At 37.8% G+C, this 27,850-nt stretch overlaps 2 protein-coding genes across 6 annotated transcripts; one reads left to right on the forward strand and one right to left on the reverse strand.

The window, feature by feature from the left end:
- LOC129377817 (translational activator of cytochrome c oxidase 1) lies at positions 1-4,173 on the reverse strand. Its single transcript, XM_055057999.1, has 5 exons — positions 3,665-4,173; positions 3,481-3,587; positions 2,332-2,465; positions 1,072-1,234; positions 1-380 (listed from the first exon to the last, which is right to left on the reverse strand). The coding sequence occupies exons 1-5, from the start codon at positions 3,933-3,935 to the stop codon at positions 171-173; spliced, it is 885 nt and encodes a 294-aa protein (XP_054913974.1). The 5' UTR covers positions 3,936-4,173; the 3' UTR covers positions 1-170.
- On the forward strand, positions 1,165-27,338 carry pth3r (parathyroid hormone 3 receptor). 5 transcript variants are annotated; one of them, XM_055057993.1, is made up of 14 exons: positions 1,165-1,248; positions 7,157-7,207; positions 12,825-12,930; positions 16,705-16,815; positions 17,661-17,785; positions 18,231-18,325; positions 18,434-18,587; positions 19,793-19,946; positions 20,081-20,141; positions 20,850-20,916; positions 21,001-21,095; positions 22,085-22,226; positions 22,301-22,342; positions 23,119-27,338. In XM_055057993.1, exons 1-14 carry the CDS (start codon positions 1,207-1,209, stop codon positions 23,548-23,550), a joined length of 1,677 nt encoding a protein of 558 aa, XP_054913968.1. In that variant the 5' UTR covers positions 1,165-1,206; the 3' UTR covers positions 23,551-27,338. The 5 variants fall into 5 exon arrangements, with proteins under 5 accessions (XP_054913968.1, XP_054913969.1, XP_054913971.1 ...); XM_055057994.1 differs by having other exon boundaries at positions 18,234-18,325; XM_055057996.1 differs by lacking the exon at positions 7,157-7,207 and having other exon boundaries at positions 1,182-1,248.
- The last annotated feature ends 512 nt before the right edge of the window (positions 27,339-27,850 follow it).

Raw genomic sequence — 27,850 nt, forward strand, 5'->3', positions numbered from 1 at the left:
TTAATGGTTACCACATTTTCATTCTTTTTAATGTTTTTTTTTTCTCCACAGGTAAAACATCCAAAAGTGTCTCTTCCGTGCCTCATCATGCCCAGTTTCCAGCTCTTATAGAAGCTATCAGATGGCAAATCCTCCAGTCGCTCCAAACATGCAGCATCGCCCCCATCGTCTCAGCTGTCGGCCTGGATATTGTCCCACACTCTCACTACATCTGGGAGGTCAGTGAGGGCCTCTATGAGAGAGGAAGCAGCTTCCATCTGCTCCTGGTCCAGGCAGGAGTGATTGCGAGTGACGAACTCCAAGCCTGCAGATGTGATGTGTAATCCCAGTCTCTCCAGGGAGCCGCGCACCTTGTACAGGTCTGACACCGTACAGACAAACTGCAGAGAGACACACACAGCCAGATGTTACCTTCTTACTAAGACTGGGAAAGGTTTATCTTCTTAAATAGATTACAGTATGTATACTGGAAGCAAATGTCATGCAACCCTCCAGGACTGGGGGTGCAACCTTTACAATACACAGACATTTTCCAGCAAAATAAAACAAATTTACCTGACCTTCCACAAAAAGTGAAAGGCCAGTGAAAGATTGATAAATATCCACTATAGGAAGTTTCACAATAAAAAAAAAACTTAAATGTTTTTGCAAAGAGATTGGATACATTTTTTTTCTAATGAATATTGTGGAATGTATACTGTATACTATTTGTGGAAAATAATGTTAAAAAAGCACAAAGTTTAAGACCAGATAAAAAAATTAACCTAAAAAATATTGTTGGCGCTTCTAATGTCATTCCACTATTTATAGTGGGATGACATATATATGTATATATAGATATATATATATCTATCTCTCTATAGATATATATAGTCGTCCACCAGAGGGCAGTGTTCGCACTTTTGCTTTTTCAGTTTGTACTATTTGCCTCAAATATAATATTCCAACACAAAAAAAGCACAGTTTAAACAAACACAAACAGTTTGCATGTGTGGATGTATAAAATAATGCTGTAGGTGTTCAGTAAGCCATCGATAACGCATTATTGGCTTGAGGTCATTGGAGACTGACCTTCAGCTGGAGCTTCTCCTCCTCATCCTCGGTTTCTTGGACGTCTTCAGCTCCGGCCTCGATGGCCATCTCCAGCGCTTTCTCTGCGGAGACGTTCTCGGCGGACGCCATCACCACGCCCATCCGGATGAAGTTATGACGAGCTCCGTCAAACAGCGTCGCGCTGAAGACAACAGGGTGATCACAAGCTTTATTTTCTATCAGACGTTAACTACAAACTGAGAGTTTTATTGATCGGAAAATTCTAAATAAGTACTGAGTTATTGACCATCACCAGTTCTATGGAGAAAAATCTATTTAATAGATGTGTCAGATATATGACATAATGCTGTGTTTATCTTCTTTGACTCATTTATGTTTTCAGCATCCTCTGAAATTAATAAGTAATTAATTTGTACCGATCTTCAGAAATCAATACAAGGCTACAAAAAAAGTGCCATTTTCCATTCTGATAATTAATATTTTTTAAGGGAAATTTTGTTCATAAAGACATCATAATCCATCTTATTTATTTTTATTTTTGTTTCATCAATCTTTTATGGTTGTCTTGATTTTGTTTAAAGTGGCACTCGTCCTCTTCCATACACACTTGCACTATTATATCGATGTCAATATATTACTTATCACTAATAGACAATATTGTCCTTTATCGCAAAGATTACTGGGACAATTCAGCAGCATCTTGTTTTATGTTTTTCTTCCTTATTATTCACTTATATTCTCCACATCCTCTCAAATTTATGTAACTATATCATTGGAAACATCAGAGAGTTATTAAATATCATCCTCCAATCCATCAACTTTCATAATGGATGAAAAATTTTGTTTTTCTTTTCTTTTCAAGAACACAACTTTGAAAATATCCAGATATGGTGGCAAATACTATAACATATGTCACGACAGTGATAATTATTCTAAAAAATTGCATTTTCAGTTAAAGCTGACCATATCTACAATCAGAACAATAATTAAAAGGCTCATAACATCTGGAACAATTCCACACAGAGAGAAAAATAGTAAAGGAAATATAAATAATCTTAAAAAGTTGCTGTTAAAAAAACTGTAGCATGTTTTCTTTGAATGAGATTTTGTATCTGCAAATAACAGACTGACTACTAATAATAGTAGATTACTAGATTAACTCAATCAATAACAGAAATGTTCAATAAATGACAGAAGAAGGGTTTGACGTGCGAGTAAAAGCCTGACGGACAGAACCAGCAGAAAAAACGCTGCGGTAGCACAGCGGGAGGTTCTGACCGGTTCTTGGTGAGCAGGCGTTTGATCTCCTGCTGGGTCCGCGGGTTGTTGTCAGTCAGAGTCTCGATGAGCAGCGCACACCCGCCGGGCCCCCGCGCTTCCAACATGTGCTGGGACGCAGGTTTGGCTTTTTCCTGGGTGCAGGACATGCAAACATGGTTTTAATAGAACAAAAACGGCTTTAAATCGTGTTTACATAAAATAAATATGCTACAGAAACAGAAAACTAATCAATAATTATTGATATCGACTGAAAGCAAACGCTTGTATCGTGACTTGTTTTTTCGCCAAATCATCCAGCCCAAGTAAAACATTAAGTATAACACACTCTGTCAAAATTTAAATAAAATACCAGAAAGTGTAAAACTGTAAGAGTCGTGTAAATAATTTTCTAATAACTTAAATTTATGGCTCCTAAATAATCACATTTACAGGCACTAATTATGTGCCTTATATTCATTCTAAAGTTTTATTTATTGTTTGTATTTTGGTGAATTGTTCATTTTATTCATTTTAAACAGGTAACCTGATATGCTTTTCTTAGATTAAAAAATACTTTCTATTTATTAGTAGTATTATTATTATTGTCTTTTTTTGATGGAAAGAGCTTGTTGACTTGTCTATATACTTGTATGTACAGGCGACCCACATACCAACTTTCTCACAGATCTTCAGTTGAGCAGGAGTTTAAATTAGCTAATCAATCATTGCTGTGATTGATTAGTGACTATCACTTATTAATAATCGTAACATAAACATGTTTTCAGGCTTGTGTGGAAAATGTTTGCATGTTTTTTTATTTGAATCTTAACACATTAGTGCTGTTGTTATCAATCAGTTGCTATGGCTGAATTTGTGTGCAGTGCAGATACAACCAGATTTCATTTTGTTGACGGAGTTGCTCTGCAACGGCATTAGCAACAGACGGGAAGTAACAAAATAGCCTTTTTACCCTCCAGCACTGTGTGCATGTGCAAAATTTCCAGATGTAAACGATAACATGCAACATGGCAATAAAAACGAACTGAAAACTGAATGGAAGACTCAGCTCGGAGGCAGGCGATTCTGCCGCCCCCACTGACATGCCACCCTGGGTGTGTGTCATGTCTACCACCTCAATCACCACTAATATTGAAATTATGAACCTACCGCATTCTTGATTGCTGCTTCTATGGACGCTTTGGGGATGTTCTTGCTCCTGCATTGCTCCACTAAGTTGGCCAAGTTGACATTCAGTTCCGGGTTGGATCCACCTTCTGCAGATTAACAACAAATTAAAAATAAATAGCTACAATTACAAGAATTAAAAAACATGACAGTAGCCTGAACTTACCCTTCACAGCTATTCTTATCATTATTCCAAACTTGGCGATCATTTTCCCTCTCGCCTCATCCTTCGGACCCTTGATGTGCTTGACCTTTGACCACTTGTTGTGACCTGCGCAGAAGGCGGTGCTCAGCCGCAGCGTGCGGACGGGACCCGTCCAGCACGGCGGGGACAGCCCGCAGGTACCCGGATAGGGGACACGCCGCCCCGGAGCCGTCCTGACCAGCCGTGGTGGGCGCTGGGTCCGCAGAGCCCGGAGCAGAGTGAGCCCCAGCATGCCCTTCACACCCACACAGCCTCGGCTACAGCGAGCGCGGAGCTCCGCTAATCCCGCTGCGCATGTGGAGGCGGACTTCCGCCATACAGCCGCAACTCTGCCTCCCGGAAAAAGTCAGCCAACTATAACGAACCGTTTTAGATCAAATACGACATGAAACTGCCCGAAGTTTTCTAATTTACAGCTGTGACAGCTCGGGAGCGCAGCTGCCCTTGCTGTGGAACCTCTACTTCCGTGGTTCTAGTGACGTAACACACTGACCTTTCAAAGTAAAAGCAGAGTAAGGTGAAGCTGTTAAAATGAACAAACAATGAGAAAAAAACAACTGATTTTTATAAAACGCAAGTATCTAAACCTACATATAATAGATAATAAAGAAGAGGAAAATATTTTTGTTTTTTATTGTTAAAGATGAATGTAGCTGTCAACATGGTGTAGACGTCAGAATAGATATAATTTGGAAAGACTAGAAATGGTCAGAAACGTAAATATGTATAAAATGGGACATTTTGGGGGTAGGATTTAATAAGATTCATCTTCTTCCTACTCCTTTACAAACTGTACATGGAAATTTTTTTGCGTTTGATTATTGTTATGATATATATTTTTACATTTTCTTTATTTTAGTTTTACACTTTACTTATTTAAAATATATAAAGATTTAATTAATTGATAAATTTGTTCATCATTAATTAAATGTATTTGATTAGATGGGCTATTAGTGATACTAATTTATTGAAATACTACTAATTATCAAGTGATTGCCTCACTAGTAGTAAATGTTTTAGTAGTGGTGTAGTTTTAATTGTACAAATAATAGTAGCATTAGCAGTGGTAGTAATAGTTATATTTGTACTAGTAGTAGTATTTGCTGTCATACAATATCAACAAAATCAGTAGTTGTAGCCATAAAATTTGTAGTAATACTTTCAGAAGTGCGAATAGGACTGTCGTCATAGTAATAATTTTGCTTGCACCAATAATAATCATAACAGTACTAGTGGTGTTGATATAGCAATGTCAGTATTAGGAGCGGTAGTAGTAGTAATATTATTTACAGTTGTACTAGTAGTGGTTATTGTTCCTGTTGTACTCGTTTTAACAGTATTTGTAGTTGTAGTTACAGTAGGACTACGTGTACTTGTATGGTCAGCAGTAGCAGTAGTAATAGTAGCAGTAGTAATAGTAGCAGTAGTAATAGTAGTAGTAGTAATAAAGGTGTCAGCAGAATGAAGAATATCAACAGAAATCAGGCAGCATCTCCACTTGCCTGCTTCATCTTTGGACACACTTTCCAGATGGCTGAAAGCTCCACCTTCATCTGCTGAAGTGATCACACACGAGCACAAACACCGTGAGGATGTCCGGCCACCATAAAACCGAGGAAGGAGGCAGGTTCCTCCAGCTCCCATGCAAAAGCATGTTTCTCTGTGAAATCTGTGCACTACAACACCACTTACAAAACGAAACAAACCTTGTGAATATTCCGGCTGTTGCTGGAAGACATATTTGTGTCGTCATATTCTGGCCGAACAGCCACGCAGGAAGGAAGAAGCCACTGCTCTAAAAGCCAGATTACAGCTTATCTGATGAAATCCACATTCAATGTTTGATCATTATGTCAGTTGTTACGTTTAGAGTAAATCAGTGGAAGCTTTGTAACCCAACTGTGAAGTCCTGGGGAGGCAGCATCATGCTGTGGGACAAGTTGGAGAAATGAAGAAAGAACATCATGTGAAAAACTGAAGCAGCATTTCAAGACATCAGCAGAAATGGACAATATACCATAAATTCATGGTTTTAATCCAAAGTTTGAAGAAGAAAACATTTGATCCAAGTTTTTCAGTTTAAAAATCTATTCCACCAGAAGTTAATCTTTTCATTAGAGACAATATTCCACAGTAACAGGTTCTGGATGACATGATCAGCTTTTAGGAAGCTCTGCTAATCCACCTTGGTGGCTTCTGCAGCTCCTCTTGGAGTCTAGGAAATGATCTTTGCCCATCATAATGGATGGTAGAGATGTTTTGAACTTCCTCCTCTTCTCTCCGCTCTTTGCTCTGTCTCCTTTGTCAACTCCTCTGGAAATTTGGGGTCATAGGTCAGGTATTAATTTAGATTTTGAGATGCTAATCAGCTGCAGCGGGTTGTAAATACAACCCGTTGTTGTCCCAAAGTAAAAACATAAGAACACAACATCCAAAACCAGATGGAATAATTGTTTAAAAAAGTGAAAAGTTATGAACAAAGTTAATGAAAACAAGAAATGGTGCCGATTTTTTATTTAATTCAGGTCAGTAAGATATTTTGCATTGCAGATACACGTGTAAAAACCTTTATTTATGCTCCCTACATTACTTTTAGCAATTTATTGATTCAGAAAACGTGAAAACAAAACGAATCCAAACCCAATCATCAGCTCGAGCTTTTGCTGTCTCTGCAAGTGTCGGAAGGTTAGAGGTCAGCGCTGAAGATCAGCATTTATTTATCTAATATGCAAACATCAAAAGTCTTTGTAAAACCTATTTGTGGCCTAAACAAACATTGGTTTCCAGAGGAACTATTATTGTTTTATTAAATAATAAAAGTAGGGCAAATATGAGAATAATGAAGTTTTATCAAAAATCAAACCTATTTTCTGTGTAAAACCTGTATAAATAAGAGTGTAAGGGGAACTGAAGGGCCGGGGTTGTTATTTGGGCACTTATCGTGGTAGTAAACCAGACTTTATGTGATGTGAACGTTAAGTTGAGTGACAGCAGTAAAAAAAGATAATTACTCCACTGGCTGGTTTGGAAAAGAGAGTTCAAGCAGGCGAGAGGTAACCAGAGACAGATGACAGGAGAGGAGGAGGAGAAGCGGAAAGGGTTAAAAGCTCAGCCAATAAAGGCCAACCCATCTCAGCCCGACGGTCCAGAGAGCGGAGAAAACTGAAGCTTTCATCCTGTGGGCTCAGTCTGATGGCTCCCACTGAAATGTCTAAACATTAAGGGAAAATAACATTTTCGTTTTTTAAAAAACTTATTCCTGCATGTCAGGGAAAAAGCTTTTTGTTTTGGACTTATTAACAAAATGTGAGCACTGATGGGACAACAAACCTGCAGAAGTTTAAGTCGGCAGTGCGACCTGAGGAGCGGCGCGTTGTCAGAGGCTGCGGGGAAAGTTGTGCGTTTCTCTTTCTGAAGCTTTTTTCACTAAAATAAATAATGTCATCCCTGCAGGGAGTTTATGCTGCGGCTCTTTTTCGCTGCATGATGACAGCTGCTGCACTGGTGAGTTTATTTCTGCCATAAATGATCATTTCAAAGAACACAAGTTTCTCAGTATTTGGGGATTTTTCCCCAGTAAGATTTAAGAAGTAATTGATTTCACTAATTTGAATCAGTTTTCAGTTTGTTTACCTCTAATTTTGATAAATTTATTCGTTTTCTGTGTATTTCTCCAATATTTTTGTTATATTTATTTGTAGAAAGATGCTTATTTAGTGTTACTTATTTAGTGTTATTTATTTGCATTGCCTTATTGTAAATATTAATTTGGAGCCGTTTATGAAACTTCTAATAAAATTATTCAAACAAGTTTTGATCCTTATAAAAATTTTTACTTCAAAGTATTTCCAGAGGTGGAACATTTCACTTATTTGTGACCTAATCAAATTATTTCACTTTTGAATACATTAAAAAATTAGTCAATGCTTTGATAAGAGAGATGTTTCTGTCTATTTTCTAAATTTTCCAAAAATTTTAAAGGGAAATGCTGCCAAAAATTGACCTAAAAATGTTAAAAACAGAAGCAAACTTTGACTTTGTTAGGTTTGTAAAAGTCTAAACTTTGTCAGACTGTGGGAAAATACAAAACATAGTTTTTAAATGATAACATGAAGGCTTATCTAATACCTGAGGTGAAGAGGGGGCCAGCTTTAGGAACAACAACTGGAACCAATTTTGATAAACCTGCTGGATTTATCAACAGCGACTCTGCAGGACTGACACTGAGCTGCAAAGCTGCTAATTTTGTTTCTTAATCATGAACTGCACCTTTAATGGCAAGAAAACAACATCTGTTTCATTACAGAAAGGAAAATATGACACGAACAAAGGCATATAATGCATATAGCTTGAAGATACTTTATTGAAAACAGACAAGAACTCAAAAAATCAACCGTGAAAAGAAACATGTGGATGTAAAAACCATCAAACTAAAATACAAAACAATTAAATTAATAAAAAATTGACTTTATTTATATAGCATAACAAATGTCAACAAAAGCCACATTCAGTTATGTTCAAATTGTTCCTATCAGACTGAACAGTAAGCTGGATTAATTAGTAGTTAAAAAAGTTTAAGTCTAAGGAAGCCCAGCCCACAGGGACAAAAAGCACTAAAAACACAGAAAATTTTAAAAATAACCACAAGAAAAACCCACAAAGCAGCATGATCAGAAACAGAGAAGCTAAAAATACATGAAAAATGTCCAATTTAGTCCTCAGCATGTTTGGAACAATAAGTTAAACAAGTCAAAGGATAAAAACAGAATGAAAATCTCTAATAAGTTAAAAACAGAGCAGGGAAAAAATGTGTTTAAACATGACCAAATATGTATGTCGGTCCAAGTATGTAGCCAAGGCCACAACAATCAGCAGTCATATCTCTGTGATTTATTACAGCCTCAGTTCCCAGCAGGACGAGCAGGGAAGTATTTTCACACACATGTTGCTTCATAACCAGGTTTCAGCTGGAAATCAGTCAAAAAGCTTTAATTTTAAAATGTTTTATCTAATTACACTCTCTCCTCTCTCTCAGCTTTAATTTACTGACTTTAACCATTAAGTGTTTTTTTGTTGTTGTTGTTTTGCACATTCAGTGTCTTTGTTCTGTTTTCTTTTGCTCGGCCCGCCACACTATCAGTACTGACGTTATCTGTTCTGCCAGGGAGTCTTAAGGGTCTCTTTAGATGCTGTTTTTACTCGTACGCTGCAAAAAAAAACTCATCTTTCCTAGTATTTTTGTGGTACGAGTAACTTTTCAGCACACTACATCCACTGGTTTAACATTTCACTTATAACATGGGAAAAAAGTCTTGCTATAAGTTATTTTAGTTAAGACTAAGTAATTATTGACATGAAACAAGCTGCAATATCTTGCTGAAAAGTTACTTTTGTCTTATTTCAAGTGGACTAAGATATTTGCTAGAGCAAAAATACTTGGTTTATTTTTTAAACTTTCTCCCAGGAGAAAGTTAAGGGATGGCATTTTTTACTCACACAAATTCTTACCAAGCATTTTTGGTCTGTTTTTTAGTGCAAATGTTTTATGACACTTAAAATAAGACATGAGTAACTCTTCAGAAAGACATAACTGCTTGTTTTAAGTCACCAATTCCTAAATATTGATTAAAAAAAAGTGTTAGTTTTACAAGCAGATTATTTCATTTATATCAAGATATTTTTCCATGTTATAAGTGAAGTAATATCCCAATGGAACTAGAACTTTTTCATCAATATTAAGGAATTACTGACTCTAAACAAGCTGTTATTTCTTGCTGAAGAGTTACTTGTAGCTAAGTTTTGACTTATTTCTCGTTTGGATTAGAAAGAAGACCAAAAATGCTTGGTGAAATGAGTGTTTTTGCAGTGTCCTGCAGCCATTCGTTGCAGCCTCTGATGAGGTGAGAAAGGCTGTGGTTTCTTTCATGTTTCCCTCAGATCCTCTGCGGCTTCCCAAAGCGAACCGTTGGACATTTGAGGACTTTCTGTTTCTGCAACGGCTCCGTCTATAGATAGCGTCTCTCAGAAAGAGCATTCCTGCCTCGTGGGGATTCTTTGTTCTCCTGAAAACGCAGCACTTAAAGCGATGACGTGACCCAACCGAACTGCAACCCTTCAATCTTCTCCGCTAGAAATTACCTGTCTGCTGTTCCTTGCGTCACGGATCCTCCCGCTTTCACTCGCCAGATCGTGAGCACACAGCTACGTGCACCTCCGTGTCGTGATCACTAAATCTCCCCTCGGGTCGATTTGGAGTGCCGGCCCGCTGACAGAGTTACAATCTCAAGATCTGTCAGGCTGAAAATCACTTGGCTGGAAGACAAGCCCCGCGAGGGTCAATGCTCTCACAGGCCAACAGGGAATGGATATAAAGACTAATTGTTTTGCTTAAATGCAATATCTGTCAGGAGCAAAACCCCTCGGTACAAGAGAAAAATGTGAAGGACCTCCTTTTACCGCTTGATTGTTTTTGCTGAAGCACCAAATCGATGCATGTTGAAGTATGATGGTGGCAAATGTGTTGTAAGAACCTTCACTGTAAAAAACACACAATCTTACCAGGTATTTTAGTGGAAATGTCCTTTAAACAAGACAAAAACAGCTTTTCAGCACAACTGGAACTTAAGACCAGATGTTTTAAGATACAGTTGCAAATCATTTCACTTATATCAAGTTAAACTAGAACTTTTACATGAACATTCAGGAAGTATTGACTTAAAACAAGCTCCTGTCTTGCTGAAAAGTTACCTGTAAGTTTGTTTTTTCTTACTTTTAAAAATTCAAAGATAATTTTACTAGAAACTAGATCATAAATACTTGGTAAAATGTGTTATTTTTTCCAGTGTAGTCGTTGTCACCATATGCAACGTGTCCAGTGCCGGCCGAGAAGGAACAAGGTTTTTTCCTTCAACCTGGACTTGGGGACTGACCTCTTCAGGGGAACCCCCAGCATCACGATGGGAAACGCAGCTCGCTGCCGTTAGCTTACCTTTTATGGCCCGTGCCAACAGTGTCACTTTATACATATCGAGTTATACGAACCGCTCCAGCTGGGATTTTGTCTGTTTAACAAGAATTTTGTTTGGCTTCTGAGGAAGGCAGCTGTGAAAAGAAAAAGCCCACATCCTTCACTCCGGCTGACGCATAAACCCAAATACAGAAAGGTTCTGACTGCCTAAAGCCACAGCTATAAACTACCATTAAGATGACCTATTAAGCTTCTTATAGAGGTTAGGATAAGTTTATGGGCCACACAAACCATGTTTATTACTTTCTTTTCCCACAAAATCCGTCTTAGAGAATCGGTTTTGCCTGTTTTGGGTTCCTTTCAGACTGTCTGCGGTTGCTAGGTAACGCGCCGGGCTTGGCCAGGGTTGCTTGGCAACAGTGCAAGGCCTGTCAAATTCAAAATGCAAAAATAATTTACTGATCCCCAGAGGAAGTCAAACATTGTTGTAGCTCATTATTTCAAACTCTTTACAGAGTTATCATAGGTAACGATGGGAAGGCCTCCTGTAGCGGCCTGTTTCACAGCGTATCAGAAGAAGCCTCTGACTGAAGACTCTCAGTTTTCCCAGGGCAGTCTCATAAATTTTCTTGATTTGATGACGAATACGTCTTTGCATAAAAGGTTGAAACTGCTCATGAAGTTATTTCCAGGAAATGTTCTGGGTGTGTTTTTGATTTTTTTAAGTTCTTGGCTTGTTTTTAGAATCGGTTGAGGAAAAAAAAGAACATTTTCCATAATAGCACCCCTTCAAAAGTCAGTTCACAGGTAAAAAAAACCCCGAACATTTCTTCTCTTAAGAAAGCTCAAAACAACCATCTCCAGTCTTCCAGATAGCCAGAGATTGATTGACGTCTCCGTCACCTCTTGTTCTCCCGTTGACTCGCAGCTTGTTTTGCTGCTGTGTTGTGAAATGTTCCCGGGAACACAGAGCCGTCTGTGCAGCCGAGCTCCGACCAGATCCGCCGCGGCGCTGAGGATCCGGCCGTCTTGTGGTCGGCCGCTGCCCTGCCGCTGAGCGGGGCGAGGTAGCGGGGGTTCATCACATACCACACCCTCGCACAAAAATTTCACAACACCTGGAGGCAGCACATCAGCTCCTTGAACGGCTTGATGGATCGCCTGACTTGGAAAGAGACTTCTGACCTTTAATAGAAACGTCTCTGTTGCTGTGGGAATTTGCGAATAATCGAAAGGTTTGAGCTCAAGGTGTTCACAGGCCTTTCTTCTGCGAAGAAGATTGAAGACTCCAGATATTCTCTTCTCCACACAAAGACAATTTACGCAAACTATTCCCACTTATATTCAGTGAGACGTAGGAAATATGCTGTTTCCAGACATCAGTGAGTTAATTATAGCTGGATATTAAATCCAACGTTGAAACAATTCATTCAAACCGACTGGATGTTAGTGAAGACCAGATCTGAGTAACTTTTTGAAAAAAAAAAGTACTTTTAGGAGTATTTTTAACTTTACTTGAGTAATTTTACTATGTAGTGTCACTCATTTTATTTGAGTAAAATTTCTGTATTTTTTACCCACTGAATGAAAATCAAACATGTTTTAACCAAAACTTCACCAGACAGACGCCTGCAGTTTTTGTTTAAGTTTTATAAGTTTTTTATTAAAAGAATCTGAGTTGAAAATAAATTATTATATTTTTTATTCCTTAATATTGATGATAAAAGTTTTTATCTTGTTATAAGTGAAATAATCTCCAAGTGAAACTAGCGCTTTATTTTATCAATATAAAGGAATTATTTCCTTAAAACAAACTCCTATGTCTTGATATAACATTACTTGTAAATTAGTTTTGTCTTATTTCGAGTGTAGTAAAATATTTTCAGTAGAAACGAGACCAAAAATACTTGGTAAGTTTTTGTTTTTTTGCAGCATAGATTTTAACTGATCACCTTGAAATTTCTTGTTTAAAAGAACAAAGTCAAAAAATACATAATTTTTCTTCATTTGAACATGATTACCAATTTGTCAGGTTGAAATAAATGGTGCATATTGTCATTTATTCAAATATTTAGGTAGAGATATTTGTGGCTCTTGGATTGAACTCCTGTTTCTAAGAGTGATGAAAGTTTAATGTTATCTCGTCTGTTGCAGATAGACTCCGATGACGTCATAACGCGAGACGAGCAGATCTTTGTTCTGATTGGTGCACACGCCCGGTGTGAGAGGAGCATCCGTGCACAAATGGCCTTCATCAAAGGTCCTGCTGCTTGCTTTCATTTTTAGGGGATATTTATGTCTAAATATGCATCAAGGACCCTTGCTTGTATTAATTATCTTGTATCAGATGTAATATCCAACCAATATCCTCCTGAGGGTTATCTGTGGCTGCAGCGCAAATTTATTGTAACGGGAAAATTTTAATTTAGGCTCCAAAGAGGCTGTGTCAGAGCCGATGAATTACAGTTGCCTGAGGAGGAGGATTTCCTGAGACCAAGAGCAACACGAGGAAAACATTGTCAGAGTAAAGTGGCTCTAAGTAGCTGCTCCAGTCTTCCCACTGCGAGTTTATACAAAGTTGTACTGGTGTGTGAAGATTTACTGGGTTGTTCCTAATTTGAGATCTAAATGTTCTCAGACTAAAGCAGAGATCCGAGAACAACATGAGACTTTTAGAGAGGAAAAAGGAAACTTTACTCACTCAGCAAGAGAAAAACATGGATGGAATGTAGGTTGGTTGGTTGGTTGGTTGGTTGGTTGGTTTGGTTGGTTGGTTGGTTGGTTGGTTGGTTGGTTGGTTGGTTGGTTGGTTGGTTTGGTTGGTTGGTTGGTTGGTTGGTTGGTTGGTTGGTTGGTTGGTTGGTTGGTTGGTTGGTTGGTTGGTTGGTTGGATGGATGGATGGATGGATGGATGGATGGATGGATGGATGGATGGATGGATGGATGGATGGATGGATGGATGGATGGATGGATGGATGGATGGATGGATGGATGGATGGATGGATGGATGGATGGATGGATGGATGGATGGATGGATGGATGATGGATGGTTGGATAATGGTTTGATGGTTGGATGATGGATGGATGGTTGGATGGATGGATGATGGATGGTTGGATGATGGTTTGATGGTTGGATGGATGATGGATGGTTGGATAATGGTTTGATGGTTGGATGATGGATGGATGGTTGGATGGATGGATGATGGATGGTTGGATAATGGTTTGATGGATGGATGGATGGATGGATGGATGGATGGATGGATGGATGGATGGATGGATGGATGGATGGTTGGTTTGTTGGTTGGATGGATGATGGATGGTTGGATAATGGTTTGATGGTTGGATGATGGATGGATGGTTGGATGGATGGATGATGGATGGTTGGATGATGGTTTGATGGTTGGATGGATGATGGATGGTTGGATAATGGTTTGATGGTTGGATGATGGTTTGATGGTTGGATGGATGATGGATGGTTGGATGATGGATGGTTGGATGGATGGATGGATGGATGGTTGGATGATGGTTTGATGGTTGGATGGATGGTTGGATGGATGGATGATGGATGATGGTTTGATGGTTGGATGGATGATGGGTGGTTGGATGATGGATGGTTGGATGGATGGATGGTTGGATGGATGGATGATGGATGGTTGGATGATGGTTTGATGGTTGGATGGTTGGATGATGGATGGATGGTTGGATGGATGATGGATGGTTGGATGATGGTTTGATGGTTGGATGGATGATGGATGGTTGGATGGTTGGATGGATGGATGATGGATGGTTGGATGATGGTTTGATGGTTGGATGGATGATGGATGGATGGATGATGGATGGTTGGATGATGGATGGTTGGATGATGGTTTGATGGTTGGATGGATGATGGATGGTTGGATGATGGATGGTTGGATGGTCGGCTGAATCTCAGCCTCAGATCTCTAACCTGTAATAGTTTCCTGTTGAGGCACATGAACAACTTTGCACTTTAAACTTTTGCCGTCTTTCTGTTTAAACACAATAAATTCAGAGTAAATGAGAGTTAAACTCTTTAACAGTATCAAACTTTAGACTAAACCATGTCAAACTGCTTTATTCTGTTTATTTTACTCTAAAAGGAGCAATTCGTCTCATTTAACAGTCATTTACACTTTGAACCCATTAGTGAAACATTCGCTGAGGCAACCAATCAAATAAGGCGACGTTTGCGATAAACTTCTCCACGATCTAATTTGTGTGGCTTCCAGCCGGCTATCAGGAATAATCTGTTTTTCTGACTCGAGGGCATTTATGAAACGAGGGGAAAGCAACGATCGCAGCAGCAGCAGCTCTGCAGCTGCCGCTAGCAGCTCGTTGTTTTGCAGCTGGATCGTGACTCAAACACAAAAGGCGATTATAAAAAGTCACAAATCCAAGTATTAAAGTCTTAAAAGGAGCAGCTGTGGCTTGGTGGAAAAGTCAGAAAGTTCTCTACAGCAGGGAAAATAAAAGTCTCCTGTTGAAATGTCCTGATGGTTATTTAGAAAACTCTTCACAACATCATCAACGTAAACACAAACTTTGGGGACGAAAGCAGGAATTCACAGAGAACCAGTAAATTTAGATTGAGGAGAGGATTCCCCATCTTCTCCCCAGTGATAGCAAAACTATATTCTTAATGAAAATAATTAAGAATAATTTAAATGATCAAAAATCACAACCAGTTTATTTAACAGCTGCATAAACTGTGCATTTATTTAAAATAAGTGTAAATAAGTTACATTTATTTTATGGTTAATTATTGTACATTTTATACATTTATCAACATTTTATAAGAACTATTATAAAGTATTTTATTTAAATGTTTGCTAAATCTGTCATCTGTCAAGTATCTTAATTATTTCTGATGCATGATGTTTGTCTTTCCCCTCTGCTAATTGGAATAAACAAAACAATAAACTATAATTATGTCTAATTATGTTGTTAAAATAAATTATTATCTAATATTTTAGCTAAATTCCATGAATTATAATTAATTACAATGGTTCAATCACCAAATTTACATTAATATGTATCAATATGCACAGTGGAAACTACCTTAGCACCAAGCTAACAGCTATAGCAGGGGTATCCAAAGTGTGGCACGGGGGCCTTTTGTGGCCCTACAAATTATTTTGATAGGCCTCTTACCACAAATCAAGAATTATAAAAAGAAACACAAAAACTTTCACAAATATCAGCTTTTTTGTTAATTATGCAACAGTCTGACACCCTTTTCCATGCTTTAGGTGTTTAATAATATAAAGATTTAATAAAAAATATTGTTTATTGTTGAGCATTTTAAAAAATCACAATAAACACATTATTGCATTTCTAGTTTGATGAAATTGGCAAAATGTTTAGAAACTAATTCACAGTTTTTCTTATTTCTGCTCGACCAATTGCATGTCTTCTAGCATCGCACATCGTTTCAGCTTCCTAATCTGAATTTTCTTAAAATATTTTACAAAAACATAATCAAATAGGTGAATTTTCTGCAAATAATTTGAGCTACATTGTAAAATAAATAGGTGAATTTTCTGCAAATAATTTGAGCTACATTGTAAAATAAATATAATATGTGTTTCCATTCTAAAGGCTGGAAGTCCAAGGATTAGCTAAGCTACATTGTAGCCACAGCTGCCATTTTTCAGGCTTGTTGCACATTTTTACTGAGGTTGCCAATAACTGTGGGGCATAAAAAACAACCGTTAAATTGGGTAGAAACATTTTGGGTGGCAGGATAATCTGGAACGCTTCTACAACCGGACCAAGATGATTAACTGATTATCCAGGAATTTATTTTAGCCTCTCAGTCCAGGGCCCAGTAACCCCCAAAGGCCCTGCTAGCTTGGTTTGCAAATTGATGAAAAAAAAAACTGTTTATGTGCAAAGCAAAACAGTTGTACCACGGGGATATAGCAGACGAAAACAATTAGCATTAAGCTAATTAGACCGTTTCCTGCTTCTTATTTATACTAATGTGGCTACATCCTGTTTCTCATCATTTTTCAAGACGGGGACTGTTCTCCAGAGTGGGATGGGATTATCTGCTGGCCCCGGAGCCGAGCGGGCCAGCTGGTCTCGGTGCAGTGCCCAGCCTACATCTATGACTTCAACCACAGAGGTAGCAAACAGAAACACACGCCAACAGCAGTAATCACTGGAAACTACGAGAGAGAAAAACAGGAGTGCATTTCCATCAAAAAAATTGAAAAAAAATAACGTTTCTGTGCTAGAAAGTTGGAAATTTGTCAGAAAAAAAAATCAGGACTGTGGAGCTTCATTTGAGAAATTTGATGCAAAAAAAACTTAGAAATTTTTGAATTTTCCTAAAAGAATTCCAGAAATTTTTAAGTAAAGACAAATAATATTTTGAGCTTGAATGAAAAGTCAAATAATTGCTAGAAAAAAATTTTTTAGATTAATCTTTGAAATTTTCTATAGAAAACATGTAAATTTCTGAATTTGAAAAGTCAAAAATGTTCTGGAAAAAAACTCAGATTTTTTTAGATAAATCTCAAATAAATCTAGGAAAAACTAGAAAATTTCTCAGTTTTAAAAGTGGAATATTTGCTAGAAAATAAACTCAGAAATGTTTAGATTAATCTAAAAAATTTTCAAGGAAAAAAGTTCCAAAAATCGAACATTTTCAATTTTATACATTCAGGGATTTTCATGTTTCTTCACAAAAATTTCTGACATTAATCTCAATTTTTGTATTTTATTTTTAAAGCAAATTTTCAACTTGTGAAGCTGAGAAATGTCCCTGGTTTTTCTAGAAAATTTCTCAGATTAGTCTTAAAATTTTAGTTTTGTGGTGGACAGTTTACATTTTTTAAATCTCCAGTGGCCCTACCATGTAGGAAACATCAGATGCCTGTTTTAAAACCAAAAAGCAGGACTTGCAGTTTGCAGGGCTCTCTGTTTTGTTCTGTTTTGGTCACTGTCTCCTGTGCACCTGTGAATCAGGGCGAGCTTACCGCCAGTGCGACGTGTCAGGGAACTGGGAGCTGGTGCCCAGTAACAACCGCACCTGGGCAAACTACACGGAGTGCACCCGATACCTGACCTCCAACCACAGAAACCTGGAGGAGGTGAGTACAGCAACACGCTCTGTTTGGCTTCTTTCAGCAGCGCAACGATTCAAACATTTACATGCCACAGTATTTAGATTGAAGCTATATAATGCTAAGTGTTTAGTTCACAAGAATAAATCAACTGCATTTGATTTTATTTTGGAAGTCCACTTCTGGTTATCAATAAGTGAATTTTCATATTAGCTAAATAATTTCTGTTTTCAAGCTAAATATTTAGATCCAAACTGGATATTTATTATTATTTTTGTTTGAAACTGACATTTATAAAAGAAATAACATGGTGAAAATATGACTTTGAAAAATTAAAACCAGGCTAAATTATCAAAATTATTCCTATTAATGTTGCGTAACTGCAAACAGCACCCAAAAGTCATCGTCCTTCCAGTAAGTATTACACTTTTATCTAGATTTACACGTAAGAAATGCTTGGTTTTCTTTTCAGAAGGTGTTTCAGCGCCTGCATCTCATGTACACCATCGGCTACTCCATTTCTCTGGCATCTTTGTTGGTGGCCATATCCATCCTTTGCTATTTCAAGTATGAAAACCCAAAATTCTGTAATTTCAAGTTTAAATTAGGAATTTCATCTTTAACATGTTAAAATATGTTCTGAGATCTTCTCTCTGTCACATAAACTCTGTCCAGGCGCCTCCACTGCACACGCAACTACATTCACATCCACCTCTTCACCTCCTTCATCTGTCGAGCTGTTAGCATCTTTGTGAAGGACGCCGTGCTCTACTCCATATCTGCTGCCAGCAGAGCGGAGTCCGATTTCACCACTGTGAAGCAGCCCATGGTAAATACAGGCACAGCTTCATATGTATTTACACCCTCATTTACTGGGCTACATATAGAATTTTCTTTTTCCATAAACACAACAGTTCGTTTAAGGGTGTCCTATTATACTTCCTCGAACAGGTTAGGATATGTCTGTGGGCTAAACAAAAGATGTTCACTGCATTTCTTGGACAAAATTATTCTTAGAAAATGAGATTTTAGTCAGAATGAGTTTTTTCAGGGCCTCTGTCACCTTAAATCCAAATAAGCAGCTGCTGGAATGCATCCCCCAACTCAAAGTTTATACTCTCACCCGAAAACGGCTGAAAATAGATGAAAAGCAAAAGTGGAGCCTCCTGCACAACCAGCAAGAATACAGCAAGTAGTTTCTAAATAATAAGTCAATAACAAGACATTATTTTTTTTCCCAGCAGCCATTATCTTGCGCATTCAGCAGTGAAACCAATTGAACAATTGTGCAGTAGCTCCTCTGGGGTTGCTAGGTAATGGCGGAATTCTAATGGGGTTGCTAGGTAATGGGCGGAATTCTTCTGGGGTTGCTAGGTAACGGCGGAATTCTACTGGGGTTGCTAGGTAACGGCAGAGTGCCAGTTGATTGTGGCTCTCTGTTTTCTGTTTTCTTTTTCAAGACTAAAAAACAGATTTTTTTATAGTCTTGAGCATTTTTAGAAGCATTTGAGAACCAAAATGGAACTTAAAAAAGAAAAATTTTCATTCTAGGTCCTTTTTAAACAGTTCACACTCAATTTAAATGATGTAAAGATATTTATTGAACATAGTGGGACGAAAAATGGTGTTTAAATTGTAGGAACAGTGAGTGTTTGAAACTGACAGCTTGAATTAGAATCAGGATTGTTTTATGACTTTTATAACTGAGTAACTGTTATTTTTCTGGTTTTGTGAACATGATATAAAATTGTAACTCCTGAGCTTGAATTGAGCAAATATTGGGCCCCTTTGTTGCACCGAACAGAGTCAGGCTAAATGCATCCATATCTTTCCAGGATTTATGCTCCGATAAGATTGCAAAATTAGCCTATTTTTAGATCTCAGCAGGAATTTGTGTAAGTGCATGCATCCAAAATGGCCGACTAATTACTGCCGGCCATTGGTCTAAGCCAGTAGACCAGCGCCCAGTGTTCAAACAAAACTCTCACTAATGGGTTGGTTTGTTTCCAGTAACGGCTGCTTCTGTGCCATCAGGCTGGGTGTAAAGCTGCGGTTACGCTCTTCCTGTACTTCCTGGCAACCAATCACTACTGGATTCTGGTGGAGGGCTTGTACCTCCACAGCCTCATCTTCATGGCGTTCCTGTCTGACAAGAACTACTTATGGGCTCTGACCATCATGGGCTGGGGTAAGTGGCATCCCAGGCGGGCTGCACAGGTCCAGAGTTGGCCACAGTACCCAAAAATACACTACACTAAAAGTTAAAAAGTATGAAAACTTTCTGTCCGGATTGACTGTAATGTGTCTTTGTGCTGGTCCCAGGTGTTCCGGCTGTGTTTGTGTCCATTTGGGTCAGCGCTCGAGCTTCGCTGGCAGATACTCAGTGAGTTAACCGATACAACTTAATACTCATACTCATAAAAGCAGCTCGTTCCACAATTCCTGGCTCCACTATATTTAATTGGAGTTGAAGAAACTTTGATTGAAATTGTAGAAATCAAAATATAACCATTCAATAGTCAAAAAATAAGGAATCACCATTTTTCACAGAATTACAAAACAATGTAATAGTTGTTTTTAAATGAATAAGACTAAAACATTTTAAGGTAATCTATACTGCAAAAACCATAACATTTTATTAAGTGTTTTTGGACTAGCTTCTAGTGAAGATATCTCTGTACGCTTGAAATAAGACAAAATTAAAAGTAACTTTTCAGCAAGATATAGGAGATTGTACTAAGTCGGTAATCACTTAATCCTGATTAAAAGCACCAATTCTATTGGCAGATTATTTATAGACGTTTTTTTCATGTCTTGTTAAAAGTGAAATAATCTGCCTGTGCAAATGGTACTTTATGGATATCAATGATTTATTGGCTTCACATAAACTTATACATCTTGTTGAAAAGTTGCCTGTAAGTTAGTTTTTCTTATTTTATGTAAACAAATGAACTTTCAGTAGAAACTAAACCCAAATAATTTGTAACACAAATCTTACAAAGTAGGAAAAGATGCCATTTTGTTATTTTCTGGCTTTTGGGCCCATATTTTTTTGTCATGTTCACTATAGTTGCTTCTTTCCTGCTTCCAGATGTTGGGACATCAGCGCCGGAAACCTGAAGTGGATCTACCAAGTTCCCATCCTGGCAGCCATTGTTGTAATCAAAATACTTTTCCCTTCAATTGCCTTATTGATGGTGTTAATATAATGAAGATTTAACTTTACATCTCTGCTCACACAGGTGAATTTCCTCCTTTTCCTAAACATAATCCGTGTTCTGGCCTCTAAACTGTGGAAAACCAACACCGGAAAACTGGATCCTCGACAGCAGTACAGGTGAAAGTTTCCTAGACTGATGAAGAATCCCGTCATTGGTTTACACTGTAAAAACGGGCAATAATCTACATAAAAGTCAAATTGTGCTTTTAGAAAAACCGTTAGAGATATCAAAAAGCTGAATCACATGAAGAGAGCTTAATATCTTGGGACTTATTGAAAAGTTGAACTGAGTTTATAGATCAAAGTAGGCAGAAGTGGTAAGCTGTCAAAGAGCAGATTTCATCAGAGCTGAAATCTGCATAAAAGTTAAAGTATTTCAAAAACTGTAAAAGCTGAAAAGATATAGAAGTCTCTAGAACAAGATGAATCGTTTTATATATGAATATAAAGACAGGTGAGCGCTGAAAAACACACAGAACCCGGAATAATAACAATAATAATACATCGTTCTCGTGTGACATCACACTTCCTGTAACGTTGTAATGGTCAGGCAGTTGCTATGACGACAATAAATGAGCTACTAGCTTAGCAGTAGCTCTCTCCTTGTTTCTGTCTAATATAAATGCGTTACAATTATTCTCGATTACAAATGTTGAGTACTCTTCACACCTTCGTGTGATATTATGATAAACGTCAGTGATATTTACTGTTGAATCAACAAAATTAGCTTAGCTAATGTAGCCTTTAGCCGCTAGCTAAGGCAGACATGTAGCCTACGTGTTTGTTACGACATGTATTTACTCTGTCAGCCATCAGAAAACCCTGTTATTCACACAAAGAGCTAATATGTCCTTTAAACAACTGATTGTATATCACACAAAGTTCCTCTGTGGTGAATTCTCTCTTCCTCCTCATACGGGTCGGTCCCAACAGCAGCCATTTTGTTCATGTATCTTTTCTTGCATATTGAGCAACATGTTTTCTTTCTCATGCACTGCACCAGTGCTTGTCTATTAAAATGGCACGGATCTCTTCCACTTTAAACATGTGGGAATGTTAGGGTTAGTGATAAATTCTCACTTCCTCCCTGGTATTGATCTCTGCAGGAAGCTCCTGAAGTCCACCTTGGTCCTGATGCCTCTGTTCGGAGTCCACTATATAGTTTTTATGGCCCTGCCCTACACTGAGGTGACTGGGCTGCTGTGGCAGGTGCAGATGCATTATGAGATGTTCTTCAACTCTTCTCAGGTCAGAGCTCAACCTGACTGTTTTCATCGCGGTTAACTATTTATGCTAATCGTCTTCTTAAAATATGTTTTCAGGGCTTTTTTGTGGCGTTCATCTACTGCTTCTGCAATGGCGAGGTAAAGCTGCAACTAACAGTAATTTTAGTTACTGATTAAAAGTGTGCACTTTCTGCAGATTTGTCATTTAAGGTTTTCTTTTTCAATCTTAGAAATGAATTAAAAATGCAAATAAATAATGAAATTTCTTTTTTAAAAGAAACTTTTTATTGGCTAAAATGCAATAACATCGCATTCCTTTAGTGAATGAACATCAACATGTGGAAAGCTCAGCCTTTTCTATTTGACAGTGCAGGGCCGATGTGTTTATTTTTCAAAAATTGGAGAACAAAAGGTGCTTAATGTGAAATAATTTAAGAATTTGAACCAGGTGAAGCTAACACTGTGTCACCTGAGGAGTTAACATATTGATACACTGCAAAAACTTAGTCAATAATTCCTTAATATTGATGAAAAGTATTGGTTTCACTGGCAGATTATTTAATTTTTCAGCAGTTTTAGAGACGTATTGATTTAAAACAAGTTCCTATATTGTGCTGAAAAGTTACTTCTCAGTTAGTTTTGTCTTATTTTAAATATATTAAGAAACTAGGCAAAACATTCTTAGTGAGATTTTGTTTATTATTTTAAATTTTGTAGACTTTTGTATTAGTTATTCTTCTAAGAATGTTGTTCTTGCAGAAATGGTCAATTTATAAGTCTATACTCCTCTTGACAAATATTTATACAATCAGTTCATCAGGATTAATTTGATTGGTCGTTTCAGTTGGAGTTTTGTTGAATTGAGTGTCCAGCTGTCAGAGGAGATGAGTTTGTGTCCTTTTGATGTAAATCAGGTGCAGGCAGAGGTGAAAAAGGCCTGGTTAAGACGCAGCTTGGTGCTGGATCTCAAGCAGAAAGCCAGGATGACGAGCAGCGGCGGCGGGAGCTGCTACTACGGCGGCATGATGTCCCACGCCACCACCCACAGCGTCTGCATGTCCGCCGTCCATCCCAGGGCTTTCTCCTTCACAGCGGGGTCAGGAGGGGCCGCCGGGGGGTCAGGGGTCAGGCCGCCCCGTCACTCTGCCCCGTCGTCGCTCCACCACAACCACAGCGGCGTGTGTGTTTTCGTTCCCAGCGCCGCTGAGGCCTCAGGCTCCCAGCAGGACGCGGCGGCGTGGAGACCGGGGAGGGCCGAGTCCAGAGCCCAAGAGAACGACAGCAGCAGCGCAGCAGCACATCCAGGCTGCTCCGTACCTGTGAAAGAGCTGGAGACCATTTTATAATCACAGTGGTTTTGAAACCGGGTCGACCTTTCTGCGTCGTCGTCATGGTTACAGGGAGGGATTCGCCATTTTCACTGTCTTAGAAATTGATGGTTTCTCATTCTGACAAGAAAAAAGCAGAACACAACCCCGTTATGGACGGCCCACTCCAATGACTAACGTATAAACTAAAGTATAAAGACACGTTGCAGCGGAAGATCCCGGCGCCGTCGTTCTGCTGGAGGCCAAAAAGCTGCCGGTTGACCTCCACCAGCATTTGTCTTCAGCTGCTAAACCGTCAGTATAACACGCTACATCTCAAGAAGGGAGAAGTTCACTTATCCTTGTTTGACTTTGACAACCTCAATATATAGATGTGATGTATTTTTACTAAATAAAAAGCCAAAACGGCCCACACGCCGACTCCAACGGGTCACTGGTAGAGCAGGCACTGCTAGCCTAGCCCCGCTGGGTTAGCTTAGCTAATAGCGGCGATGGCTAATCTACCACAGCGATCACTTATTAATGATTACAAAGCTGCAAAACATGATACTGTAACGGACTCGATGTTCTGATCTTTGAAATCCTGAAAATTGTCAGTTGCTGTGGCAACGTAGGGTCGCCGACACACAGAGTGAGAAAAAAGAACAATAGTTGTAGTTTTGAGTTCTTCTTCGGTGGTTTTTTTCTGCGTTATTTTCCCCTTTTCTGCGGCGCGATTACAAAAACCTATGTCTCAAGGTTTTTGTTGTTGGCGGGATTGTTCTGCCGCGGCAGCGCGCATACGGATGACGTGCAAAAGAATCGCCTGTTTTGCCCCACAGCGTTGTGCGCATGCGCGAATTTTCCAGGTCCAAACAATAACTTGCCTACAGCAAAACTAAAGCCAGTTCCTGAGACTTTAGAATCGTACGTTCACTTAAATATTGACATTTCAGGATGGATATATATTATAATGGTGATGATAACAAAATGCACTTAAATAAATCTAGAAATGAATTTACATGAAACATAAAGGGGTACAAACAATTTAACAAATCCTCAGAAATAAGAAGGAGGGGCTCCTGATGGTTTGTGAAGGGTTTCCAGTGAGGTACAGGAACAAAAGACAACCAAATAGAAGGAAAACCCATTTACACCTTCCAAAAATATTCATACCTTTTGGACCAGCTCTCACTTTCCTCCTGAATCCATGGATTCATCTCCAGCACTAAATTAAAGAATAGGGTGTGAATACTTTTGTAAGGCTGTGTGTTTTGTTAACAATGTGAAGTATGTGTTTCACTGCACTGCAAAAACGCAACATTTCACAAAGTAATTTTGGTCTAGTTTCTACTGCAAATACCTTAGTGCACCTCATATAAAGTTATAAATAACTTTTCAGCAAGATGTAGGAGCTTCTTTTAAGTCAATAATTCCTAGATATGAATTGAAAAGTTTTATTTGTTCTGGAAAATTATTTCACTAATATGAAAAAATGTTTTGTTATCAGTGAAATTAGCACTTTTACTTATCAATCAGTTTTCTCTTATTTCTAGTGTTCTAAGATATTTGCACTTATAGACCAAAAATACTTGATAAGTTTTGTGTTTTTTGTAGGTAAATGGTGACAGACAAACATGTTCACCATTATTTTTATTTAATCTGGTTCTGATTTATGGTGCCTGGTATTTAATTTCTCTCACCGTATGAGTTGTGATATTGCTTTTTGTTCATTCATGTGAGAGTAATCTGAGCAGGTTCATGTGCAGACAGTGGAAAGATGTGATGCTGGGGAGGATTTGGTGAAGCCTTGGACACTCTGTGTGTATAAACAGTGCAATATTTTCCAGTGTGATCCTTCTCCCTGCTCTCATCTGCCTGTGTTTGGTTTTCCAAGCGCCTGTGGAGGATCCTCAGTCCAAATCGTACTTCCGACGATGCCCCGTTTTCCAAAAGCAGACCTCCACATGGTATTTATTACAAGGGCATCATACAGTAACTCCAGCTCCTACTTTAACAACCCATCCATCAACTTCTCAGGATTTTTTTGGAGTCTAGACGGCGTGTCTAGACGAATCTCCCTCCCTTGTTGTTGCCCAAGCGCTCAGAACGGTCCTATTTATCAACCTGTCACGAATCACAGGGCTGATGCACTTTTTACCCTTGATTCCTTCCTCCGGTGTGACCTCTGCCCCGAGTTCCCTCACAACACCGTCCAGAATTTCACACGTTCCCTTCAGGCCGCGGTTCGGAGCAACAGACACCGGAGTTATTTTGGAGAGCTGGAGCCTGAGTGAGAAGCCTGCAGGGCGAGCCGCCAGGATTCACCAGGTAAACAGACAAAAGGACTGCATCTGTAAATATTTTATGATGTTTGCTGTGTGTTGTAGGAACAAAACAGGAGTAACTTTCAGCAAAAAAAAAAAAAAAAAAATTTAGATTGACTTTGGAGATTTTATAGAAAAACTTGGAAATTTCTGAGTTTGAAAAGTAATAAAAGAAATAGAAGAAACTCAGAAATATTGAGATCAAAAAAGAAAAAATCCTTGGAAATTTGAGCTTAAAATTTGCTAGAAGAAAATTTTATCTCCAAAGTTTCGTAAGTCAAAAACCTGCTAGAAAAAAGTCAGAAATTAATCTCAACATTTTCTAGAAAAGACACTGAATATTTCTAATTTTGAAAAGTCTCAAATGTTCTAGAAGAAACGCTGACATTTGTATATTAATTAAAATCCAGGAAATACAGCACAAGAAATCCTTTTTTTTCAGAAATCTCATAAATTTTGAGATTTATATACAAAATTTTGCATAAAAATTGAAATATCTGATTTTCAAAAGTTTTAAATTTACGTGAAAAAAATACATTTTTAGATTAATTTCTAAAACTTGGAAATTTGAGCTTGAAAACTTGACAAAATTTATATTTTTGAAATTCATCTCTGACATTTTGTAGAAAAAAAACTCAAAAATTTGTGGGTTTCAAAACTCAAACATTTTGAATGTTTGAAATGTCCAAGTTTTGTCTAGAAGGTCTTTCGAAATGTCAAAAATGTCCATGTTCTTTCCAGGAGATGTTTGAGGTTAATTTAAGTTTTTCTTGAAAATGTTTGAGAACTTCAGACATTTTATTACTAAAAAAAAAATTCTAATATTAATCTCAAGATTTCTGATGTTTTTCTTAAAGAACATTTTAGCCTTCTCAAACTCAAAAATTTCCTTTTCTTTACAAATAAGAATTCTGCGCTAAATCTCGTAAGTGTAGCAGAAATTTACTCCTTTTTTTAAAAAAAATCTATACTGGCCCTAAAAAGTTTGATGTGTTAACTGTACTAAGAAAAAAAGAAAGTTCTGATTATTTAATAAATGTGTTTGGAGTAAAGTGTGATATATCTGATAAATTGTGCAGACTTGATTGAAAGTCTAACTTCAGTGTTTAACTTTGAAAAAGTGAAGAAAATGAATTGGCCTCCCAAGGGAGATCATGCGCCCTCTGTCGTGACAAAAGAGTACTGCAACACCCAGCTAATCTTTGTTCATTTAAAAGCTGAAAGAAAAGAAAAACCTTTTCAACATTTGAAGTAAAATGAAAAGGTATTTATCTTAGTTATCTTAGTTGCTAACGTTACTGATTATCATTAATATTAAATAATCCCTGGTATATCAACTGGAATAATCCATTCCAAGTCAAATCTGAAGAAAAAAACTGATGTTTCGTTTTCCTCCGACTCAGAAAACGTTCATCTGGGTTCAAACAAGCTGCAGTAAAAATGTATTCTAGAAAATATTAGATGAATAAACACACTTTTCATATTTTCATTAAAAAAAAAGTACAAATGAAATACATTTATAACTGTGGTTTTAATACCTGGAAAAGATTAAACAGTGTGCACTGCAAAAAACACAAATCTACCAACTATTGCTGGTCTAGTTTCCAATGCACGTCATAGAAGACTTGAAATAGGACAAAATGAACTTAAAAAACCTTTAAAGTACGACTTATGATCTTGGTTTAAGTCAATAATTTCTTAATATTGATTTAAAATGACTGGTTGTGGATTATTTTTCCCTTTTTGTAAGTGAAACATCTGCCAGCAGAGCAACAATAAGCCATAAAGGAGATATTTACTTAAAACAAGCTCTTGTATTTCGCTGAAAAGTTACGTGAAAGTTTATCTTAAGTGAGCCAAGATATTTGCAGTCGGAACTAGACAATAAATACTGGAAAACATTTTGTGATTTTTGCAGCTGTGTCTTGTAGCATGATGCAATATATTTGCATTACTAACACTGTCAGTTTTATAATTGTTTATTTGGGAGAAAAGATGAATGAATCTGTTAT

The sequence above is a fragment of the Poeciliopsis prolifica genome, unplaced genomic scaffold (assembly GCF_027474105.1).
Source record: "Poeciliopsis prolifica strain line A6 unplaced genomic scaffold, Auburn_PproV2 SCAFFOLD049, whole genome shotgun sequence".
Taxonomy (NCBI): domain Eukaryota; kingdom Metazoa; phylum Chordata; class Actinopteri; order Cyprinodontiformes; family Poeciliidae; genus Poeciliopsis; species Poeciliopsis prolifica.